Here is a 20,678-nt window from a genome sequence, read left to right on the forward strand (position 1 = left end):
CATAAATATTGATGACTGTTATGTCTTCTTGCTGTATAGTCCCCTTTATCATTATGAAATGTTATCTTTGTCTCTGGTTACCTTTTTTATCCTGAAGTCTGTTTTATCTGATATCGGTATGGCTACACCTGATTTTCTCTGGATACCATTTGCTTGGAGTGTCAATTTCTACCCTTTCACTTTGAGTCTATATTTGTCCTTGTAGCTGAGATGTGTCTCTTGGAGAAAGCATATGGTTGGGTTTAGTTTTTTGATCCAATCTGCTACTCTGTGCCTTTTTATTGGTGAGTTCAATACATTTACATTTAGGGTGATTATTGATATATGAGGATTTCCTATCATTCTATCTTTTGTTTTCTGGTTAGATTGTGTCTCCATTGTTTGTTTGCCTTTTTGCTGTTGTCTATTATTTCAGTGTGGTGGTATTCTATGATTTTCCCTTCTGTTTCTTCTTTTATTATGTTATATATTTCAGTTCTGGATTTTTTTTTTTTTTGAGTGGTTACCATTAAGTTTATGTAAAAAAAAGTTTTACATTTAGAGTATTCCATTTTCTTCAGCATGCTTACTTTCTCCATTCCCATACTCTGGTTGAGACATTTACTCTCTCTCCTTTTATGTTTTTGTTGTCACAAATTATCCCCATTTATGCTGGTTGAATAGCCTCCTTTTGTATTTCTTGTAGTGCAGGCCATGTGTTAGAAAATTTCCTCAGCTTCTGTATGTCTGGAAAGTTCTTTATTCCTTCTTCATATTTAAAGATATCTTTGCTGGACATATTATTCTTGGCTTATAATTTCTCTCTTTCAATAGTTTGAATATTTGGTTCCACTCCCTCTTGGCTTATAGAGTTTTTGCTGAAAAATCTGATGATAATCTAATGGGCTTTCCTTTGTAGGCTACCATCTTCTTTTCCCTGGCTGCCTTGAGGATTCTTTCTTTGTCGTTGATTTTAGACAGCTTCAATACAATGTGCCTTGGAGAAGGCCTGTTGGGATTGAGGTAATTAGGTGTTCTATTTGCTTCTTGGATTCGAGGATCCAGTTCTGTCCACAAGTTTGGGAAGTTCTTGTCCACTATTTATTTGAATACACTCTCTGTTCCCTTCTCCCTTTCTTTTTCTTCACGTATGCCCATTATTCTTATATTGCTCTTTCTGATGGAGTCAGAAAGTTCTTGTAGAGTTCTTTCATTTCTTTTAAGTCTCAAGTCTCTTTCTTCTTCCATCTGTGTAATTTCCAGGTTTCTATCTTCGATGTCACTGATTCTTTCATCCATCTGGTCAACTCTACTATCTAAGCTGGATATTTCATTCTTCATTTCTTTTATTGAATTCTTAATCTCTAGAAATTCTATTTAATTCTTTTCTAAAATTCCAATCTCTTTGATAAAATGTTCATTTTGTTCTTTGAATGTGTTTCTGAGTTCATTAAACTGCCTGTCTGTGTTTTCTTGCCTGTCTTTGATCTTTCTAAGGACTGCAATCTTGAATTTTCTGTCATTTCAGTCACATATTTCCATGTCTATAAGTTCATTTTTTCTGGAGACTTTTCATTTTCTTTCTGAGCTGCCTTGTTACTTTGGCTATCATGGCAATTAATGAATTATTATTTCTCTTCCCAGGCATAGGAGTGGGTTTTGCAACGGGTTGATAGAAAGAGGTCTTTCTTTTGTTTTCCGGTAGGTGTTGGTAGAATGTTTTATTTTCTCTCCAACTGCAGCCTTTTATTCTCTTTCACACTGTAGTGTTATATTTTCTCTGCACTGTTCTGGCTTCTCACACAATGGGGGGATTCCCTGTAAGGTGGGCTTCTCTTCTGTGAGCAGGTCACCTGGGTCACAGGGCACCACCTCCGTGGAGGGATGTGGAGAGTTTCTGAAGTTCCAAAGCTCTTCCTGCACCATTTCAGAGCCAGTGTGTTTCAGGACCTCTGTTTACCCCTGCAGGGATCCGCCAAGATAGGTGGGAGCGGGGACAGGGTGGATTGTAAGAGGTGGCTGTGAGCAATGGCTGCGACCACCAGCACAGTCTGTCCTGCCCCCAGGGCTCCCTGCCCTTCCCCAGAACTAGTTGGGTTGCAAGTCTGTGGCTGCAGGCCACCGTTCTCAGAACTGCAAATATTCTGTTCTTTTGATCTGACACTGCTACTGTTCCTTTGTGGAATTATAACTGTTCAAATTGTTGTAAATCCAGGGGAGATTTCAAGAAGCTCACCTCATGCCGCCATTTTTATGACATCAGCCTTATTTATTTTTAAAATTTTGAATCCCCCTTACTCAACATAGGGCATGGCACATAATAGGTTTCCACACATGCTGTGTTGAATAAATGGATGGATGATGGTTGCTTAGCCCATAGTTAAAGAAAGGAATGACCGAATGGTTTCACTAACCCCAGAACATGCAACTTGGGTCAACCCCAGCACTTGTTAAGCACCTACTGTGAGCAGTCAGCGGAGCTGGGAGCTGCATGGGGCATGGCCGTAAGGGAGGCAGCAGGTGAGCTGAGATGGTCCCACTACTGCTTGTCATTCACTCTCTCTGAATGTGCCCTGCACTTTCCCACCTCCAGCGTTTGTCCACGCCGGGCCTCTGGCAGGAAGGTGCCTCCCTTCCCTCTCTGCCTCTCCCAGGAGATGCCGTCCCCAGTTCACCCCTCTCTGCCCTGTTCCCTTGACTGCGCCATGTTGATGCAGGTGGCAGGCAGGGACTCCTTCCTGATCACGCTCCCTCAACTGCCCCCTCCCCCAGGGGAAGACAAGGAGGGGCCCCAACAGACTTCCATTAATTCCTCACCACGTCCCCTGCCCACGGGAGTGGGCAGGTGAGAACCAAACTCAGAGAGGTTAAGCGACTTGACCACAGTCACAAAGCACACAAAGGTCAAGCGAGGACTAGAGCTCACGCCTTCTAACTCTTAGGGCTGCGTTCATGCTCTCTGACCTAATGCACGGACTCTTGGGCACTGGCCATTCATCTCCCTTGGCTCACAGCACTATTAAACTTTCCTCTAACTCTTCCATGTTTCCTCTGGCTCGAGGTTGGAAGCCGGAACCAGGGTTCCCTGTGTCTTTAGAAGACCTAGAAAGTGTTCAGGGCACTTAAATGAGGGGATCTGGTTCCAGACATTGATGCTGACAGGATTCAGGGCCACTTTCCTTGGGCAGAGCCAGACACTCACGGGTTTGACCTTGAGCAGAGCAGGGGCAGGAGTCAGGGGTTGTTATGGCAGTCACAGGCGGAGGTCAGGTCCTGGGGCTCCCAGGCAGGAGGAGGACTCAGCAGAGCCTTTCAGCTCTTGGAGCCCAACGCCCTGTGAGCCCCTCAGGCTGGCTTGGTCCTTACCCACGGGAGAGTCCACACCTTCCCAAGGCAGCCCCTCCACTTCACTGTCCTTCAGCCATCCTCAAAGCATCACTATCTCCCTGTCCACTCCCTGCCTGGCAGTCTGCATGCAGAGACCCAGGCTTGGGGCCGGAGAAGCGTGGCTGCTTCACAGCAGACCTGCCTCTATTACCTCTCCTACTAGCCAGCCCTCAACTGAGTCCCGGGAGTCTCTTTATCCTTCAAGGAATGTTGTATTATTATTGTGCCTCGCTGATGAGGAAATAGAGACACAGAGTGTCAGCGACCAGCCAAAGGTCACACTGCTGGTGGTAAGGAGCTGGCACAGGAATCCATGCGTGTCCCCACTTGCAGCCCATGCCATGCCAAATGCAACAGGGAGTTCGGGAAGCCAGTGGAGGGCCTGCCAATGGACTTTGGGGGAAGCTGCCCAGGTTGTATGAGCTGTGCTGCAAGCACCAAGGACAGATGGCCCCTCCTCCCCTGTTCAGGGCCTTACCACCACTCAGACCACTGGATTTTCTCCCACACACAGAACCTCACCTCCCAGTACCCAGGAGGGTTGTCCTCCAGTCACCCCAGCTCCGGGAGCCATCCATACCCTCCGTGGCCCTCCCCAGTCCCTCCTAAACCCTGTCTAAATGCCCAGAAAGTGCCTGGCAAAGGAGCGGGGAACCTGAGACCTCTTACTTGATCTCCGTCTGGCCGCCTGCTTTCCGGGCGATCTGCACCAGCTCCTTCCCGTACCGCTCCTCTGCTTGGGCCCTGCAAGAACAGGCATGGTCACTGCCTGTGACCTTGACTTCTGCTGGCCATGGGTCCCTCAGACGTCTGGCAGGACCGGGGGAAGCCACCCTCTCAGCCTCTGTGGCAGGCTGTCCGTCCAGGCTCCTCCTTGAGAAAGTTAAGCCCCCCAGCTCTTCCTCTGAATAAGTGTTGGTCAAATACAGGTACATTTGAAGGGACATCAGATTATTTGCCCACTGGGGGGAAGCCCATGTGTGGGGAAACACAGGAGAGCCGCACTTATAGGGGTGCACTGATGACAGCTTGGCTGGGATGGGGGCCCCAGCTGTGTCCCAGGACTTCCTGCCTCCCCTGACCCCGCCCACACTGTGTGCTGCTCACCTCTGCCTCAGCAGCTCCTCCACGTCCTTGCACATCTTCCTGCCATCCAGCAGCCGCTGCTGCAGCACTTCGTAGCCTGTGTGGGCAGTGAAGTCCCTGCACTGCAGCACAGGACAGAGGGACGCGTGAGGGTCACCCCCGGCAGTGGGGATCACAGCCTGGTGGGGACCCCTCTGACCCCTTCCCCATCTGCCTCCATCTCCCTCATTCAAGCGCAGGCTCTTAAGATTCAGGACCTGGCTTCACACAGGCACGCAGTAGGTCCTCGCAACACATCTGTGGAGGTACCAGGTACATATGTGAAGACCCACCTGGAATCAGAGCTCACAGTCCAGGACATATCAACTACAACACAAGATGGCTGCGGGGAGGGCCACCACCAAGACCCCTTGAGGACAGACAGCCTGGCAGGGTGCCCAGCAGGGCTTGCTCCTGTCACCATCTCAGTAGCCCTAGTATCTCAGCTGTCTCTGTAAGAAAACGGAGGCCCAGACCGGCGACATGTACCCCGAGTGACATGTCTCAAAAGCTGTCTGGCTCAAGTCCAAGCTCTTCACCTACACACTATGTGGTCTCTCTGTGGGCTCAGGTAATCCTCTTGCAGCCACCTTGTAAGGTTGGCACTGGGGCACACCCACACACATCTGTAGAGCACGTGTAGGACACCTCATACACCCAAGACACCAAGGACATCTGGCAAAGCCCGGGTCCACTTCTTAAACAGGGTGGTTAGGGAGGGGCCTCATGGGGAATCCAGGATGAGATGCCTCTCTGCCACCTGCCTGGCTCTTACTCAGCTTCTCCTGGGGTTCCTGGCCCATCTGAGTTTCCTTTCTCACCCTTTGGAGTGGTCTTTGAGATGCTAGTGTGGGAAGGGAGGTCCTATTCAAGTATTATGAGGGGACACAGGGTCTCCTAAGACATTTCCAGGCCTGGGGAGTGGGTCCTAGGGTCAGGCAGCCCCATTCCAGCTCTCCGGGCACCTAACTCCCAGGGGAGGGAGTTGCATCCCACAAGGAGGTGGTGACACATACTGAGAGAAGGGGCTTTCACATCACTGGCTCCCACATTCATTCTTGAGGAAAGACCCCCAAACCCTCGAAGGCACTCAGCCAGGCAACTGCAAATCAGGGCAGGCCCTGAGATTTGGCACCTAGTGTCTCCTTTTCCTTCCCCACAAACCCCCACATCCTCAGAGACCGGGGAAATGAGCCCCCATTCCCAGATATCAAACACCACAGCCCTGTCTCTCAGAGTTCAGAGACTAAGGGATGCTTTCACAAGGCCACACGCAGGGATGGCAAGTCTAACCGTCTCAGAGTCAAAAGCTGGGGGTGCTCCTGTCCCTGCCCCACGCCTCCCCTCAAATACTGCTATGGGGAGAGGCAGGGGAGAAGTCAGAATCAGGAAGAGGCACTGTGAGCTAGGTTTAGGGAGGCAAGGTGTTCTCCAAGGCCGACAGAGAGTCGGATGTGGTAGGAAGGACAGAAATGCCACTGATGACAGACGGCCCCTGTCAGGCCTGGCCCATCCTCATCAAACTCAGAGTAGTTCTCCAGGTCTGTAGCACGCTTAGGACCCCAAGCGCATTCTTTCCTCCGTAAGCATCCCTAGAAATTCCTAAGGCCCAGGCTCAGCTGCCTGCAGGGTGACAAGCATGGTGTGTGGGCCTTGGTTGGCCACCCAAAGCCCCGTCAGGGAGAAGTTGTCCCCCAGACCCTCTGCAGTCCTGCCCTGGAGCCCGGGCCAGCTCCAAGGCCCAGGCCAGTGTTGCTGGGCCGGTGTTTGGCTGGCTTTTGTGGGCAGCTACTTGCTCACTAACGAGCCAGCAGACCCTGGCTTCCTGCCCTCAGCCTCTGCCCTCCCTCTGGACCCACAGGCCAGAAGCCTGCGACAGACAGGAAGGAAAAATGAATCTGGAGCCCCAGCCTCCTGCACTCTCCCCATGAGGGGGTCACTCTAAGCTGGACACAAGCACTCAAGTCTGAATTCCACAGGTCACTAGAAGGGACACATCTTGTCCAGCACCCCTCAATCCTCAGGGAAACTAAAACCCAGAGAAGGGAAGGGCCTGGCTGAGGTCACACAGACAGAGGCAGGACAAGGGGACCTGTTTTATTGCACGATGTCTGTGGGAGAGATGGCAGGGAGTGAGCAGAGGACACTGACGGGTCCAGCCCTGGGGCAGGACACCCTCCTCTTCCCTGCCAGCCCCATGCCCAGCCCGACTCTCCAGGTGAACCCCTCTGTCCTTATTCAGACCCTCAGAGTATAAAGAGAAGCAAAACCAACCTTGCTGGCCATTCTGGAGGAGGCAGAAGGTGGTGAAGGGCCCTGCAGGCTGGGTCCCCAGGAGCTCATCTCCCCAAAGGGCTACAGCTCGAGAATCTTGTCCGGACCTTGCTCATAGCCACGGTGGTGCCGGCAGGCCGATGGCTGAGTGAGCTGCCGTCACAAGTGACTAGCCTGTTCCGAGGAAGTGCCTGCCTCCATGGGGCTGCAACCGCCCCCGGCCTGCACCCTCGTCCTTCACCCCCACTCCAACCAACTCCTCAACGGGATGAGCTGTGACTCACTGCTCACAGCCGGGTAGGGTCAGGCTCAATATGCTGTTGAGGAATTGAGTTAACCAATTATTCAATCAGTCAGTTGGTCCTGCAGGTCCGCAGTCCTAGGCCCTGCACCAGCTCACACCCTCCAGGGCTCACCATGCCTTTCCTTTCTTGCACCCACCCAGCTCCCTGCTGGTCCCCCATTTTATGGGCTCACACTGACATTTCCACAGTGCCAAAGCTCCCAGAAGGCAGGGCCTTCACTTCCTTCTGTCTATCCATGGCCTCTGTCACATGAACCGTGCATGTGGCTTTGTGAAGTCGCCATGTGTGGAGTCTACCTGCCTCACACTGCACCAAGAACAGCACAGCAGTTATCTCACTGGGAGCACGCGCCCAGGGAGGTACGGGTAGTGACGAGGGGGCTCCAAGAGGGACCAACAACCTACGGCCATTCAACTGGAGCAGGTCAGAAGCTGGGAGATGAACTCAGGTTGGCCTGTCCCCAAAGCTGTGTACCTACGTCGGTCATTCAGTAGACATCTTAGTAACTTTTCATTTTCAGACATCAAAAAAATTATTTAAAAAATAACTTGAAAATGATTCCTCAAATTCTGTCCACCTCAAATCACAGCTGTATTTTGGACGATCATTCAGTGACCATGGAGTCACAGAGGCCAGCTCTGTGTCCAGGTTGGGCCAGAGCAACGCCGTCTTGGAGAAGGGCTGTGCTGCTTGACGGACTAAGTACTGACAGCCAGCAAGCATCCGGAAGCCCCACAGTGTGGCATCAAGGGCACTCCATCGTGGGGGAAGATGCCAGTCTCCTCCTTTGGGAGGCTTGCTTAAGCCAGATATGGGACCGCAAGCCTTACACACATGTTGTGTGAACATGCTGGGCTCCACTTTCCCATGGAGGGGCCAGGTTGGGGCAGCAGGTGACCTCCTGAGGCTCCAGGAGGAGGTGCTCAGGAAAGCTCCGGGCAGGAGGAAGCCCATTCCTGCCTCAGTGGTGAGACAGTGTGGGGAAAGCCTGGGAGCCCTGTCCTGCTCAGGGATTGCTTCCCGCTCTGGGTGGGTGTACATATGAGCCATTGTCCAGGCCTGTGAGCTGGCCCTGCCATGCCCCACTGGATGGTACAGAAGCAGCTCCTGTACCCACCATCACTTCCTCCTTTTCCTGCCGGTGTCACTCTTGGTGGCTGCAGGGACCAGGGCCCTGAGCAAACCACTTCCCTTCTTGAAACCTGGTTTCCTCATCGAGGAAGTGGGGGCAGCGGCCAACCTCCTTCTCTCCTGGCCCTGACGGCCACCCCTCTTGGGCTGACTGCCAAGTCAGGGAGGGAACCCAAGCCTGGACAGAGTTTATCGGACTAGATAGGAGTTGACACCCAATCCTATGACCCTGATTGTCCCCGCCTCTACTTCCCTCCCTGTAAAAATGGACCTAATACTTTTTACACCTGGGGGTGATCTGAGAAGCCGATGAAATCATGTGTGTAGGTAAAAATAGTGACCAGAGCTTGCCCTGAGGCAGATCCTGGGTGACGGATGATTACCGTCACTCGACAGCAGAGGGTAATGGAACCCAGAGAAGTCACCTAATTTGCCCAGGGACCTGCAGAGCACAACTGGAATTTGAACCAAGCTCTCGCAGGCCAAGGTTTTGGCTCTTAACCTCCCATTCTCTCACCTCTCGGCAAAGCCCCAAGCCAGTGGCTGTTCAGCAAGTGGTGGGTCCCCATGCCCTGCCCCCGCCCTGCCTGCTGCCACCACCCGCACCAGATAGAACCTTCCCCCAGCTGTGGCCAGGCTGGAAAAAGGGCGTTATCTCCCCACCACAGCCCTCACACAACCTCCCCCACCAGAGGGGACATTTAAAAGGCTGTAGAACCTTTTTCAAATGCTCCATTACATGGAATTCCAGAATACAAAGTACATCACAGGACAGCTAAATCTTTAACCTTGCAGAGAGATACCTGGGTCTTGGTCCCAGTTTCCATCTGCTAGGAATAAGCTGGATAAACTTGGTAAAGCCTTGCCCTCTCTGGGCCTTCCTGGCTGCACAGTAGGTGTAAGGGGGGGAAGTGACCTTCCGTTGGCCTTCCAGCAGGGAAGTCGACATGTGTCTGCTGGCTTCTGGAAGCCATGGCAACTAATGGCATGTCTTACCTAGAGAAGTCTGAAGTTGGGAGATGGGCTAGCGCTGAGGGGGCTGAGTGAAGAATGAGGCTGGGCGGGGGTGCTCAGCCTGTCCAGGAACTGGCACTGATATTTTACCTGGGGACGAAGTGGGAGCTGCAGAAGGGGAACTCTCCACCCTAGAGAACTGACAGGGAGCGAGGAGGCACCAGAAGAAGCTGTGTGGGGTGGACTGCTGGCTGCAACTGGGAGGGCTCAGAGGCAGACAGCAGCAGGAAAGGAGGGATTCTGGGGGTGGGAGTGGGGGTGGGGAGGGTCAGCTAAGAACCGGCCGAGGTGGCCAGGAGAGGAAAAGCTGACCTGGGGTGTCATGCAGGGTGTCATATGGGGTCTAGTCCTACTTCCCGCATAAGAACACAGGATATGGTGAGGCCAGAAAGGAACACCCACGGAGACATAGATAGGGGAGTCACACCACTATATTCTCACTGGCGGCTGGGCTGGAGACACAGGAGGCAGGAGCCACACGATCCGCAACCCGCCATCCACTTGTCTCTGCCAACCCACCTCACTTGCTAGCTGCAATCCGCCTCTCTGCAATCCGCAATCCACACTCCGCCCCCAGCTAGCTTAGCCACGGCAGTTATATCAGTGGCCAATGGCTAACCGGTAACAGCTGATGACCGACTAGCCACAGCTAATGGCCATTTACTATCCGAGTCAGCACCTTTCCACATGAGTCCGAGAGCCTGGAAACTGCTCTCTGGGGCTCTGTCCACACATGGGCGCATCTGCCATCTGCTGCACTGTCACGAGCTACAGGGAAATAAGACCTTTTCCCCCTTTAGAGTCCTGACCCAGGCCCACCCTGTCCATGGAGATGCTGGACGCAGCTGGCAGTGAGTGTGGACAGAACATGGCAAGTGAAGAAACAGATGCTGTTCTCTGTCCCCATCATAGGATTCCAACGCACAGCTAGGGAACTGAGAAGCCTTACACGGAATGAGAGTGAAATTTTGCTTTTAGTTTGTTGAACTGGAGTGAGTTTTACCTGAACAAGACTGGAAAAGCTCTGACATATGCCCGGAGGTGGGGAAGAGAGATCCAACAATAGCAGCTTTGGAAGGTAGAAGAAGGGAAAATTGTTTCCTACTTGCATGCTACCAAGTTCAAAAACCAGTTTGTAAAATGCTAACCATTCTTCTCAAAAACTTTCCTTGTGTCTGACGTGCTCTTCATTTGATAGACTCTTCATTTTTTAAAATCTTTCTTTTTTAAATCATCTTTTCTTGGTAGGAGTGCAGACAGAACAGGGAGACTACGCTCTCTGCCTCTGATCTCAGAAGCCCCGGAAGACGAGAACAATTTTGGACAAGTGTGAGGGGCAGCGCGGAGCTGGGTGTCTCTGCCCTCTCGCCTCTCACACCACTTTAACAGTAGGGACTTTGGCAGCCAGCAACTAGCTTACTGCTGCTTGTCTTCTAGGGACTGAGCGAACAAACCATCAGGATCGTTAGGAAACCTGAAGCAGTGAGCACTGAGCTCTCGAGAAGGCAGATGGGCCTATCTGGATCTCTGCTGGGTCCCAGTGCCTGGCGTCTGCACAGCAAACACACCGGGCAGAGGGCTGAATAAAGTGCCTCAGAGAGACCCTGGACAGGACATGGCTTTATGACTGCTGGCTCCTGAGGTGCCCATGCAGGGGACCAGACCACTTGCTTGCAGATTCAATGACTCGTTACCCAGCCCCTTTAAATAAACAACCAGACAGACCCATCCCCTCTACTTCTTACAATAGTATTATTATCCCTGTTGTACAGACATGGAAACAGAGGCTCAGAGGGGACAAGTCGGTGAACAGCAGCCAGTCTCCTTCTGCTGCCCGTCAGCTATCACTCCAAGGTGGGGCTTGTCTCCACTATCATTGCTCAGCCGACTGAGGAAGGCAAAGGACCAAGCAGCCAGGTATGGCTTGGAAGGAGGGATGACCAGAGACTTTAGTAGGCACACCGATTGCTAACCCAGAGCATCGCAGGAGGAGGGATGGGGAAAGAGAGGGTCCCAAGCTCAGGCCCTTGAGGAAAAGTCTATCACCTGCAGTCTTTTGTGGGGCCACCAGAAACACATAAAATGTCTCTGGTTGGTCAGGACCCTAGTCAGGACTCACAGGGGTAAAGACAGGGAGGCCAACTCCAGGTCAATACAAGGATGGGCTTTCCAGGAGCCCAAGTGGCCCCGGATATGGAAGGCAGGGGAGCTGCTTGCATAGGTGGAGAGCACCCCATCACTAGCGGTCTGCAAGCAGGTTTGGGGTTCCACAGAGAGGCTGTGTCCTTGCACTGGGTATTTTGAGTCTATGTGTCCCCTGATCCAAGGATTGGAGGGATTCTATGCATAAGCAGATAAATGTGAGGTGATTTGCAGCTTTTCTGAGGTGGCCCAGGATAGGCGTCACAGGGAGAGAGCCCAGAAGCTAAAGAGAGATGTTTACGTTTAAAGAACAAAAGCACATAAAATGTGGTTAGATGAACTACTCTCGGTTCAGCCGGGCTGACAGGAGCGTGAGATTAGAAATGTGTTTCCATTGACCCGCTGAGGGACAGTCGGCCGCAGGGCCTCCCAGGGCTCCTCACCAGGGCAGCAGAGCAGCCTGACGACTGGGGAGCCTGCAGGCCTGTACCTGACAGTCACCCTGCAGTCCTCCGGAAGCCCTCTGTGAACTGTCAGGGGCTCCCAGAAATCGCACATGCCTGGGTGAGGTTCGGTGGGTGGGCAACACAAGCTCCAAAAGAGGACCCACTGTGTGTGTGGAGCCTCTTATCTCTGCAGGGGGCTATTGTTTGAGGACAGTAAGGATGAGAGAAGTTATATAATTTGTGCAGGCTCAAACAGCAACGGTGTGGGTGTGCCTGGCTTTCAACCCAGGTCTGTCTGGCATACACGCTTTGTTCTTGTAAACGGGCCTCTTCCATGATCAGAAAGGAAAGGTCTGCACTACCACTCCCCTCCCTGAGTCTGTGAAGTACCGCCTACTTCCCCTCTGCTCTCTCAAGTCTTAAAGGCCCAGCTCAATCCCCCACTTCTCCTCCTGCTTTATGAAATCAAAGTGTGTAGAAAAGTCAGAACAAGAGGCAGGCGGGTGGATGTTGGGCGTTAACACAAGTCCGGGGAGAGTCCTGGAGGTGGGAATGAGCCCCTCGGGTTTAGGAACCTGGACGTCTGATAGCAGAGCTGTAAGCCCAGCTGAAAGGCAGCAGTGAGAGATCTGAGGGAGCTGGGGCAGGTGTCTGCAGAGACAGCCTGAAGCTAGCTGGAGGAGAGCCCTGGGTCCAGCAGAGCAGGAGCTGACAGGAGCCAGAGCCAGGTTCCAAAGAAGGGAACTGGGTGGGCTGTGCACAAATACAGGCCAGTGCTCTTGATGCCTTATCACCTCTAAGCCTAAGAGAGCCCAGTAATGTCAGTACTGTGCTGTCATCGCCCCATTTTACAGATGAGCAACTGAGGCTCAGCAAGGTGAGTGGCTTGCGCAGGTCTCACAGCTCCTCTGTGCTGCCGCTGCCAAGCTGATTCAGCAGTGGGGGCTGACTATGATTTAGCAGTAGGCAGGGCAGGAGGCAGATGCCAGTGGCCAAGAGTGAGGGCAGGTGGGGAAGGGAGGCAGTGGGACCCAGGGGTTCATTGGTGGAGGGAAGGAAGGAACTGAGCTTCCCCAGACCCTGAGCCTGGAAGAGATTCTGACCCCTTCAGTGAGACCAGGCCCTGTCCATCCCCTGCCCATGGCTGGCCACGCCGGGCTGCTTGCTGCATAGGCTCCAGTTTGTGGGGGGCCAGCCAGGGATGGGGGGCCAGCCCCAATGGAGCAGGCGCTGTTCCTGCACAGCTCGCTCCCCAGCCCCCCACACTGCCTGCACCTGCCAGGGGACTCCCCCGGGGGAACACTGCCCACGGAAAGGGTCCAGACACCAGGGTGTGGGAAGAGCTCAGCACTGGTTTCTGGTCCCGGCTGGTCCATGCACAATTTGACCTTAACTTCCTGAGCACGGACTCCTTCCTCTCCTCTCTGGAAAATGAGTGTGAACATAGTGCCCACCTGCCAGGGACTCTGAAGACTAAATGAAATAATATGCGTAGGAGTCCACAAAGGGCATCCTGACGCTTACTGAGTGGGAAATGGTGGCCACGGTGATTAGTACTTAGTAGGGAAAAGTAAACCAAGAAAGGAAATAAAAAAGGAAAGTTGGGTTTGGATCCTAGCTGTGACACTTAGCGGGCCTTGTTGTTCCCAATCTCTCAGCCTCAGTTTTTTCATCTGTAAAGTGGCATGAACACTTGGACCCTGTGCCCTCACAGGGGCCAATGTGGGATGTCTTGCTTTGTGGCTGTGAACTGCTTCAGGTGTTCCTGTGGGCTTGAGACTTGCTCAACAGACAGAGCTGGGCCCGTGGAGCTGCAGGGGAGCCTCACTCCCCACACCTTTCCCTGAAGTCAAGGACAGACACTTGTAGCCTCTGGAGAAGGCCCTTTGGCCTCCTCTGCTGGTCTTGGCTGATTAGGGAGCTCAAGCTGACCCTGAGCTCTGGCTGCAATGCCCTCCAAGCCCAGGGGCTAGCTGGGCTCCCATACCTGTGGGGCTCCTTGCTCTTACTAGGTAATTAATATGCACATTGCCACTTAACCATCTTCTGACCACAGAAATTGATTTAATACGGATGGGGGACCAGAGGCTCAGTGAGTGGAGGGACTCAGCAGGGCCAAATGGTGAATGCAGTGGAATGGAAATGGGGCGCTGGATTCTAAAGGTGGTGTGAGAAACAAAGATGGCACCCTCCAGGTAAAGCTTATGTGTTGGAGACGGGAACTTATTTCATCTTACCTAACACAGCCAGTGAGCATCTGTCGTAGAGCCATGCAGTAGGAAAATGCATCTCTAACCAGAGCAAGGTGCTGCCCCCGGGGTCGTGGGTGCTGGGGCTGCCTGAGGGAACGTTGTGCTCTCTGGGACCATTCAGTGTTAAACTTTCCCTCTCAGCCTGTCACTTGCACCCACACATTGCTAGGACTCAAACCAAGACTGTTGGACCCTGAAGTACAAATTCCTTCCCTCATTGAATCTGCAGTCCCTCTAAGGTTGGGGATGATCCAAGGATTGGGATGACAGCCAGTAGTCTCATGGCAGCCCCTGCCCTGACCTGAAGCCTAGTCTCAGCTGCTGGTCTTCGCCGGGCCCTGGCATTAGGCTCACGGCAGACACCACCAACATGGCACCTACTACTCTGCTGCCCTCTGCTGTGTAGACCCCCATGCCCCCTGCTTTGTTTAATATTCATGACAGCTCCAGGGACTCTGATCCATATATCTGTGCTGATCCCCCTCCCCACTGCCCCAGCCCTGCTTGCACAGCCTGTCCCCAGCTAACCTCCTAGACCTTACCACTTGCAATCTAGAGTCCCTCTGCCTGGGAGAATGGACTTAGAGCTGGTCTAGGAGGAAGTGAAAACATTCAGGAGGCAACTAAGAAGGGCACTGCTACTTCAGTGGCCGCCAGGTGATAAATTGGGAGCTAGAAGACCTGACTTTTCAAAGGCCCCTCAGGTTTAGGCAGGCCAAGGCCAGGGCAGACATCAATTAGGAAATTGATGGCCTTCCCATGATCCACTGAGGAAGAAGTCCGTGACCCCGGCCTGTGGGGCAAACCGCCTTGAAGAATGAGAGCTGGTGGGGCCTCAGGGCAGTTCAGAATTCACGGGCCTTCCCAGATGGCAGAACATAGGGCAACCACAGGGAAGGGCTCGCATCCCCAAGGGGACCTCTCTAAGGAGGGTGTCTCTCCAAGTATGCCCAGACTGGGAGAGCAATGGGAGATTTGCCATCGACTGGTAGCCCATCCAGGATGAATTAGGAAGGCTCAAACCTTAATTTCCTCACCTATGAAACAGGAACAACAAAAACACCTCCACTTAGGACCCCAACTAGCCAACAAATCTTAAAGAGGAAGAACAAAGTTGGAAGAGTCACACTTTCTGATTTCAAAACTTACTACAAAGCCACAGTAAAATAGTGTTGTACTGTCATAAAGACAGACATATAGACCTTGGAATAAAATAGAGAGCCCAGAAATAAACACTCACATACACAATCAATGATTTTCAGCAAGGATTGTCATGGCCATTCAATGGGAAAAAGACAGTCTTCAACAAATGGTGCTGGGAAACGGGGTATCCACATGCCAAAGAATGAAGCTGGACACTTATCTGACGCCATGTACAAAAATTAACTCAAAATGAATCAATGACCTAAATGTAAGCACTAAGACTGCAAAACTCTGAAAAGAAAACAGGGGAAAATCTTCAAGACATTGAGTATGGTGATGATTTCTTGAATATAACACCAAAAGCACAGTCAACAAGAGAAAACATAAATACATTGGACAAAATGAAAATCTTTTGTGCATCAAATGACAATATTAAGAGAGTGAAAAGAATCCACAGACTGGGAAAAAATATTTTCAAATCACACATATGATGAGGATTAATATCCAGAATATATAAAGAACACTTACAACTGAACAACAAAATGACAAACATCCCAATTCAAAAGTAGGCCAAGGACTTGAACAGACATTTCTCTAAAGAAGCTATCAAACAGCCAAAGAGCACATGAAAAGGGGTTCAACATCATTAGTTATTAGGGAAACGCAAGTCAAAACCACAGTAAAACACTACTTCACACCTACGAGGGTAGCTATGATTAAAGCAACAACAACACAGAAAATAGCAAATGTTGGTGGAGATGTGCAGAAAATGGGTCCCTTGTGCACTGTTGATGGGAACATAAAATGGAGCAGCTGCTGGGAGAACAGTCCAGCAGTTACTCCATCCATTGAACGTAGGATTGCATATGATCCAGCAATTCCATTCCTGGGTCTTTACCCAAAAGAACTGAAAGCAGGGACTCAAACAGATATTTGTACACACAGGTTCACAGCAGCATTATTCACAATATTTAAAAGGAGGAAACAACCCAAGTGCCCACCAACAGATGAGTGGATAAACAAAATGAGGTATATATGTAGAGTGGAATATTGTTCAGCCACGAAAAGGAATGAAATTCTGATACACGCCAAAACGTGGATGAACCTTAAAGACATTATGCTAAGTGAAATAAACCAGACACAAAAGAACAAGTATTGTATGATTCTATTTAAATGAGGTTCCTACTTAGGCAAATTTATAGACTCAGAAAGTAGAAGTAGAAGATGAGGAACGGGAGATCCGGGGAATTATTATTTAATGGGTGCAGAGCTTCCGTGTGGGAAGATGAAAAGTTCTGGAAATAGACAGTGGTGATTCTTGCACAATATCGTTGAAGTACTTCATGCCACTAAATTGCACACTTAAAAATGGTTAAAATCGTAAACTTTATGTTATGTATAACATATAACTATAATAAAAATAAAAATAATGAAAATAACTGTAATAAAAAAAGGAATCATATAAGGTTAAAAAAAAGCAAAACAAACCTCTACCCTCTATTTACTCACAACTGAGTCAAATGAGGTCACGTGACTGGTGAAAGCCAGGTGCATGCTCACGACCAGCAATGGCGATGCATCCATAATCACCTCTGGTATCTAAACCAATGGTTCTCAACTCTGGCTGCACTTGGGAAACACTGGAGGGCTTTGAAAAATACTGATGCCCAAACACTAACCCCAAATTCAAAAGTAAATGGCCCAGGGTGTGGTCTGGGCATTGGGATTTTTAAAGAACTACTGTCCTACAAGATCTGGCTCCCTGTTACATTTCTGATTTTATCTCCAACTGCTTTCCACCTCGTCCCACTGCCCCAGTCACACAAGCCTCCCTGTCGTCTCTTGAACATGTCAAGCGTTCTCTGCACCGCCTACCACCTCCTCTCTCCCCCACCTCCCCCCCAGTATGGCTTAGCTTCTCTTTTCCCATTTCCACAGCTGAGAGGCCCTGAGTCCCATCTGGCCATCCCATCCCCACCCTGACTGCTCCTGGAGCCCTAGCGAGCACTTCCTGTTACCCAATACTGGGTGGCCTGTCAACACCAGCGGAAGGGGCAGTCACCCGGATGCCTGTGCAGTCATCCATTGCTCAGGGTTCCTGGTCTTAGCAAACCACCACACCCTCCCACCTAATCCCAGAGGGTTCTCTGACCCAGGCCTGCCCCAGTGGCCCCAAAGTCCATCTGGGTGGCATCCCCAGGCACACATCGCCTTTATGAGCCTTGGTTTTAAGAATGTTAGCTTCACAGGGCTATTGTTGCAATTAAATGCATCTTGTCCCTTGAAGCCACGGAACACTCTCTAATGGTGGAATTTAGTATGCAATGGTGGATAGAGTCTGGGAGGCATTCTGGGGATAGGAGGATCCATATACGAGGCTCACCCTGTAGGTGCACGTTTAATTATACGCCTGGGTCCCTCGGGACCTATCCTATGGTAAGCAGGGGATGGTGGTCCCTTTAGCTCTGCCCTGAGCCTCCCCATCTTCAAAGCCTTTATCTTAGGTGAGCATCACTCTGACATCCTACAGATAGGACACTGAGGTTCAGAGAAGGGAATTGATTCTCCAAGGCCCTCCAGCAAGTGAGGGTGGGGTCCGGGGAGGCTTCAAAAACACCTGGTCCCTTCTGAGCCTGGAGGATGGGGAATGACTGAGCCTGTGAGGGAAGGACCTTCTGGAGCTGACCCAGAGAGTGGTCCACAGGGCATAGGGCACCACCTCTCTTGCTGGAAGCCAAGGCAGTGTCAGTTTTCACACCAAGTTCCTTTCATCATGTGATTTGCAGTGTTAGCCAGGCTCTGGGTGGAAGGAAGGGCCTCCCGCCCACAGCCTGCAGCCTCCCGGCCCCTCTACAGGAGATGAAACACCCACCCTGGAAACGAGCGAAGAGGCAGAGACATATCTCTGCCATTACCTATGGCTGGTCAAGACCTTTCACAACTCAACTGGCATCTTTCCTTCCTACCAGTCACCCTGAACAATCCTCTGGGCCAGAAAATGGTCTTCCAAACCCACTGAGCCCACTATTCCTCCACACCTTTGCCAATGGCAGACCTTTCTTCTACCTGGAATGCCACTTGTCCTCCTGCCACCTCCCAAATCTTCATCCACCCTTTCAAAGCCCAAGCTAGAACCTGTCTCCATTTCAGGGGCTACCCCAGCTGTGTGTAGGTGTCAGGAGCAGCCAGGAAAAGTCTGCGAGTCCCTGGGAATTGGAGTGCAATGAGGGCCACTGAGAGGTAGATCTTGTTTTCCACCAAGGGTAAAATCAAAGGTCTGGGTTACATTTTTGACCCAGGACACTGCAGCCAGTAAATCCTTTGGGTGACCATCGGCAGGCATTGCAAATGCAGAGCAAGCATGACGACAAACCTCTGCAATCTGTGTGACCATCAGACAGCTGGCCACGTCCTGTGGGATGAGCAGAGATGAACCAGGTTTTCGGGTCCCGGGGGCCCACGTAGCACAGAGTGTGCGCAGAGTATGTGCAAGAGGAGTGCTATTGAACCACAGATTTTGCCTAAAATGATCGGTCAGCCTGGAAAACAGGAATTGCTTAGTTTTGTTTTTAAATATTTTCCTTTTAATGACGTATGTAATTTATGATCGCTTGCAGAAAATTACAAGGGGAATGGAGAGAAAAATCACCCTACTTCCAAGACCATAGAAATCAATGCCATCTTTTTATCCTACAGGAGTTATAATTGAACTAAGAACAAATTAGCCAATTGCCTTGAATTCAGGGGCAGAGCATGACATACCTGAGGGGCAGTCGCTGCTCTGCCCTGCACGTGTGACCATGGACTAAGCCTGCCCATGCCTCTGTGCCAGAGATGGGAGGACACTGACAGCCCTCCACGCAGGGTGGGCTAGGGGATCATGCTGAGTGACTGCCAAAGGGCCTGGCACATATTAGTCATTCAGCAACCAGGCATCGTTCGCACTCCTTTGGGGGGATTTAAGGAGCTGGGACTCAGAGAAAAAAAGTCTTCATGGAACTTGAAATAAATGCTCCCTTTTATATTTTTAATTTAATTGAATTTTTAAAGTAAGTAATACATTTACATGATCCAAAAATCAAACAGTATAAAAAGTGTGTAGTGAAAGAACTCACTCCCACCCAGCCCTGTCACCCATTAATCTCTAGTCTCACTCCTCCAAAAGGTCATCACTTTAATTAGTGCTCAGTGTGTCATTCCAAAGATTCTCGTTGCCAAAAGAAGCCTATGCCAATATAAATGCTTATTTCCCCCACTTTTTACAACAGGTCGAATACCAGACACACACAATTTGGCTCTGTGCTTTTTACACATAACGCCATGCCTTGCAGAGCTTTCCCAACCAGTACGGAGAGTGCGGCCTTCCCCATTCCTCTGACAGCCATGGCCAGGGAGGCACTGGGAAGGCAGCTGGTGGAGGCAAAGGCGACACAGCCAGGCCCTTCCTCTCTGGCTACCTGCTCCTCCCATAGTCCCTGCTGCTCAGGGGGACCTGCCTCTCCTCACTGGCCTTCAAGGCCACAAGGCCTGCCCTGCTGTAAGTCCTCCCACGGGGTCTGAGCAGACTGGTCCCCAGCAAAGCCCCTCTGGACGCGTCCTCCCACTATTCTTGTCCCTCCTCCCTACATGAAAAGGTCCCTATTTAGCCAGGGGACTATGAGGGGTCCCAAAGTATCTGCTAGTGCTAAATCCCCCACTTTCTCACCCAGGAATGTCTCCTCTTCTGAAAATCTACCCAAAGAAATAACTCTCAACTGAAAAATCTTGATACACAAAGATCTACCCATTGCATTACTGTTCAGAATAGTAAATAATTGGCAATATCCTAAATGTGCAACAACAGGGGATTGGATAAATAAATGATAGCATGTCTCTCAAATCCACAAGCTGGAGGACTTATTAACAGTGGTATTTTGAAGATGAGGAAATCACACCCCCACCCATACATGTTCATAATGGAATTACATTGAAAAGGGGGGTGGTGTCACACAACAATGTGAATATATTTAACACATCTGGACTGTATACTTAAAATGGTTAAGATGGGAAATTTTGTTAGGCATATTTTACCACGATTGAAAATAAATTTTAAAATGCAAGAAATAAAATGTGGGGAAGAATACAAAATTGTGCCAACAACCTGCTTGTACCTATGCAAAATAATCTTAGAAAAACACAGCAAAATATTACCAGTTGTCTCTGTGTGACGAGTCAACTGAGAGTGTTCTATTCTTACTTTTCTCTATTTTCTCACTTTCCTCTTAGGACATAATATGCATTACTTTTGTTTCTTCACAAGGTGTATACACAGCCGTAAGTGCCCAGAAGAGAACAGGTGCCCAGTGAACACCAGTCTCTCCTGATTTTCTGTGAGGCCCTGGGACCACTGTCGACAGGTCCTGAGGTGGGGGACAGGAAGCTTTAGCACAGGCTGAAAGTGGAACCCCTCTTTGCAGCCTCCTCAATGGGGACCTCAGAAT

At 50.7% G+C, this 20,678-nt stretch overlaps 1 protein-coding gene across 3 annotated transcripts in view; it reads right to left on the minus strand.

Moving 5' to 3' along the window:
• The window catches only part of PSTPIP1 (proline-serine-threonine phosphatase interacting protein 1), a 54,709-nt gene that overhangs the window by 23,479 nt on the left and 10,552 nt on the right, over positions 1-20,678 (minus strand). For all 3 annotated transcript variants that reach the window (XM_033108492.1, XM_033108493.1, XM_033108491.1), the window contains exons 2-3: positions 4,474-4,574; positions 4,036-4,110 (exon numbers count right to left, since the gene is read on the minus strand). In XM_033108492.1, coding sequence (XP_032964383.1) covers positions 4,036-4,110; positions 4,474-4,508 — 110 coding nt within the window. In that variant the 5' untranslated portion in view covers positions 4,509-4,574. The remainder of the gene's footprint in view (positions 1-4,035; positions 4,111-4,473; positions 4,575-20,678) is intronic.

The sequence above is a fragment of the Rhinolophus ferrumequinum genome, chromosome 6 (genome assembly GCF_004115265.2).
Source record: "Rhinolophus ferrumequinum isolate MPI-CBG mRhiFer1 chromosome 6, mRhiFer1_v1.p, whole genome shotgun sequence".
NCBI lineage: Eukaryota > Metazoa > Chordata > Mammalia > Chiroptera > Rhinolophidae > Rhinolophus > Rhinolophus ferrumequinum.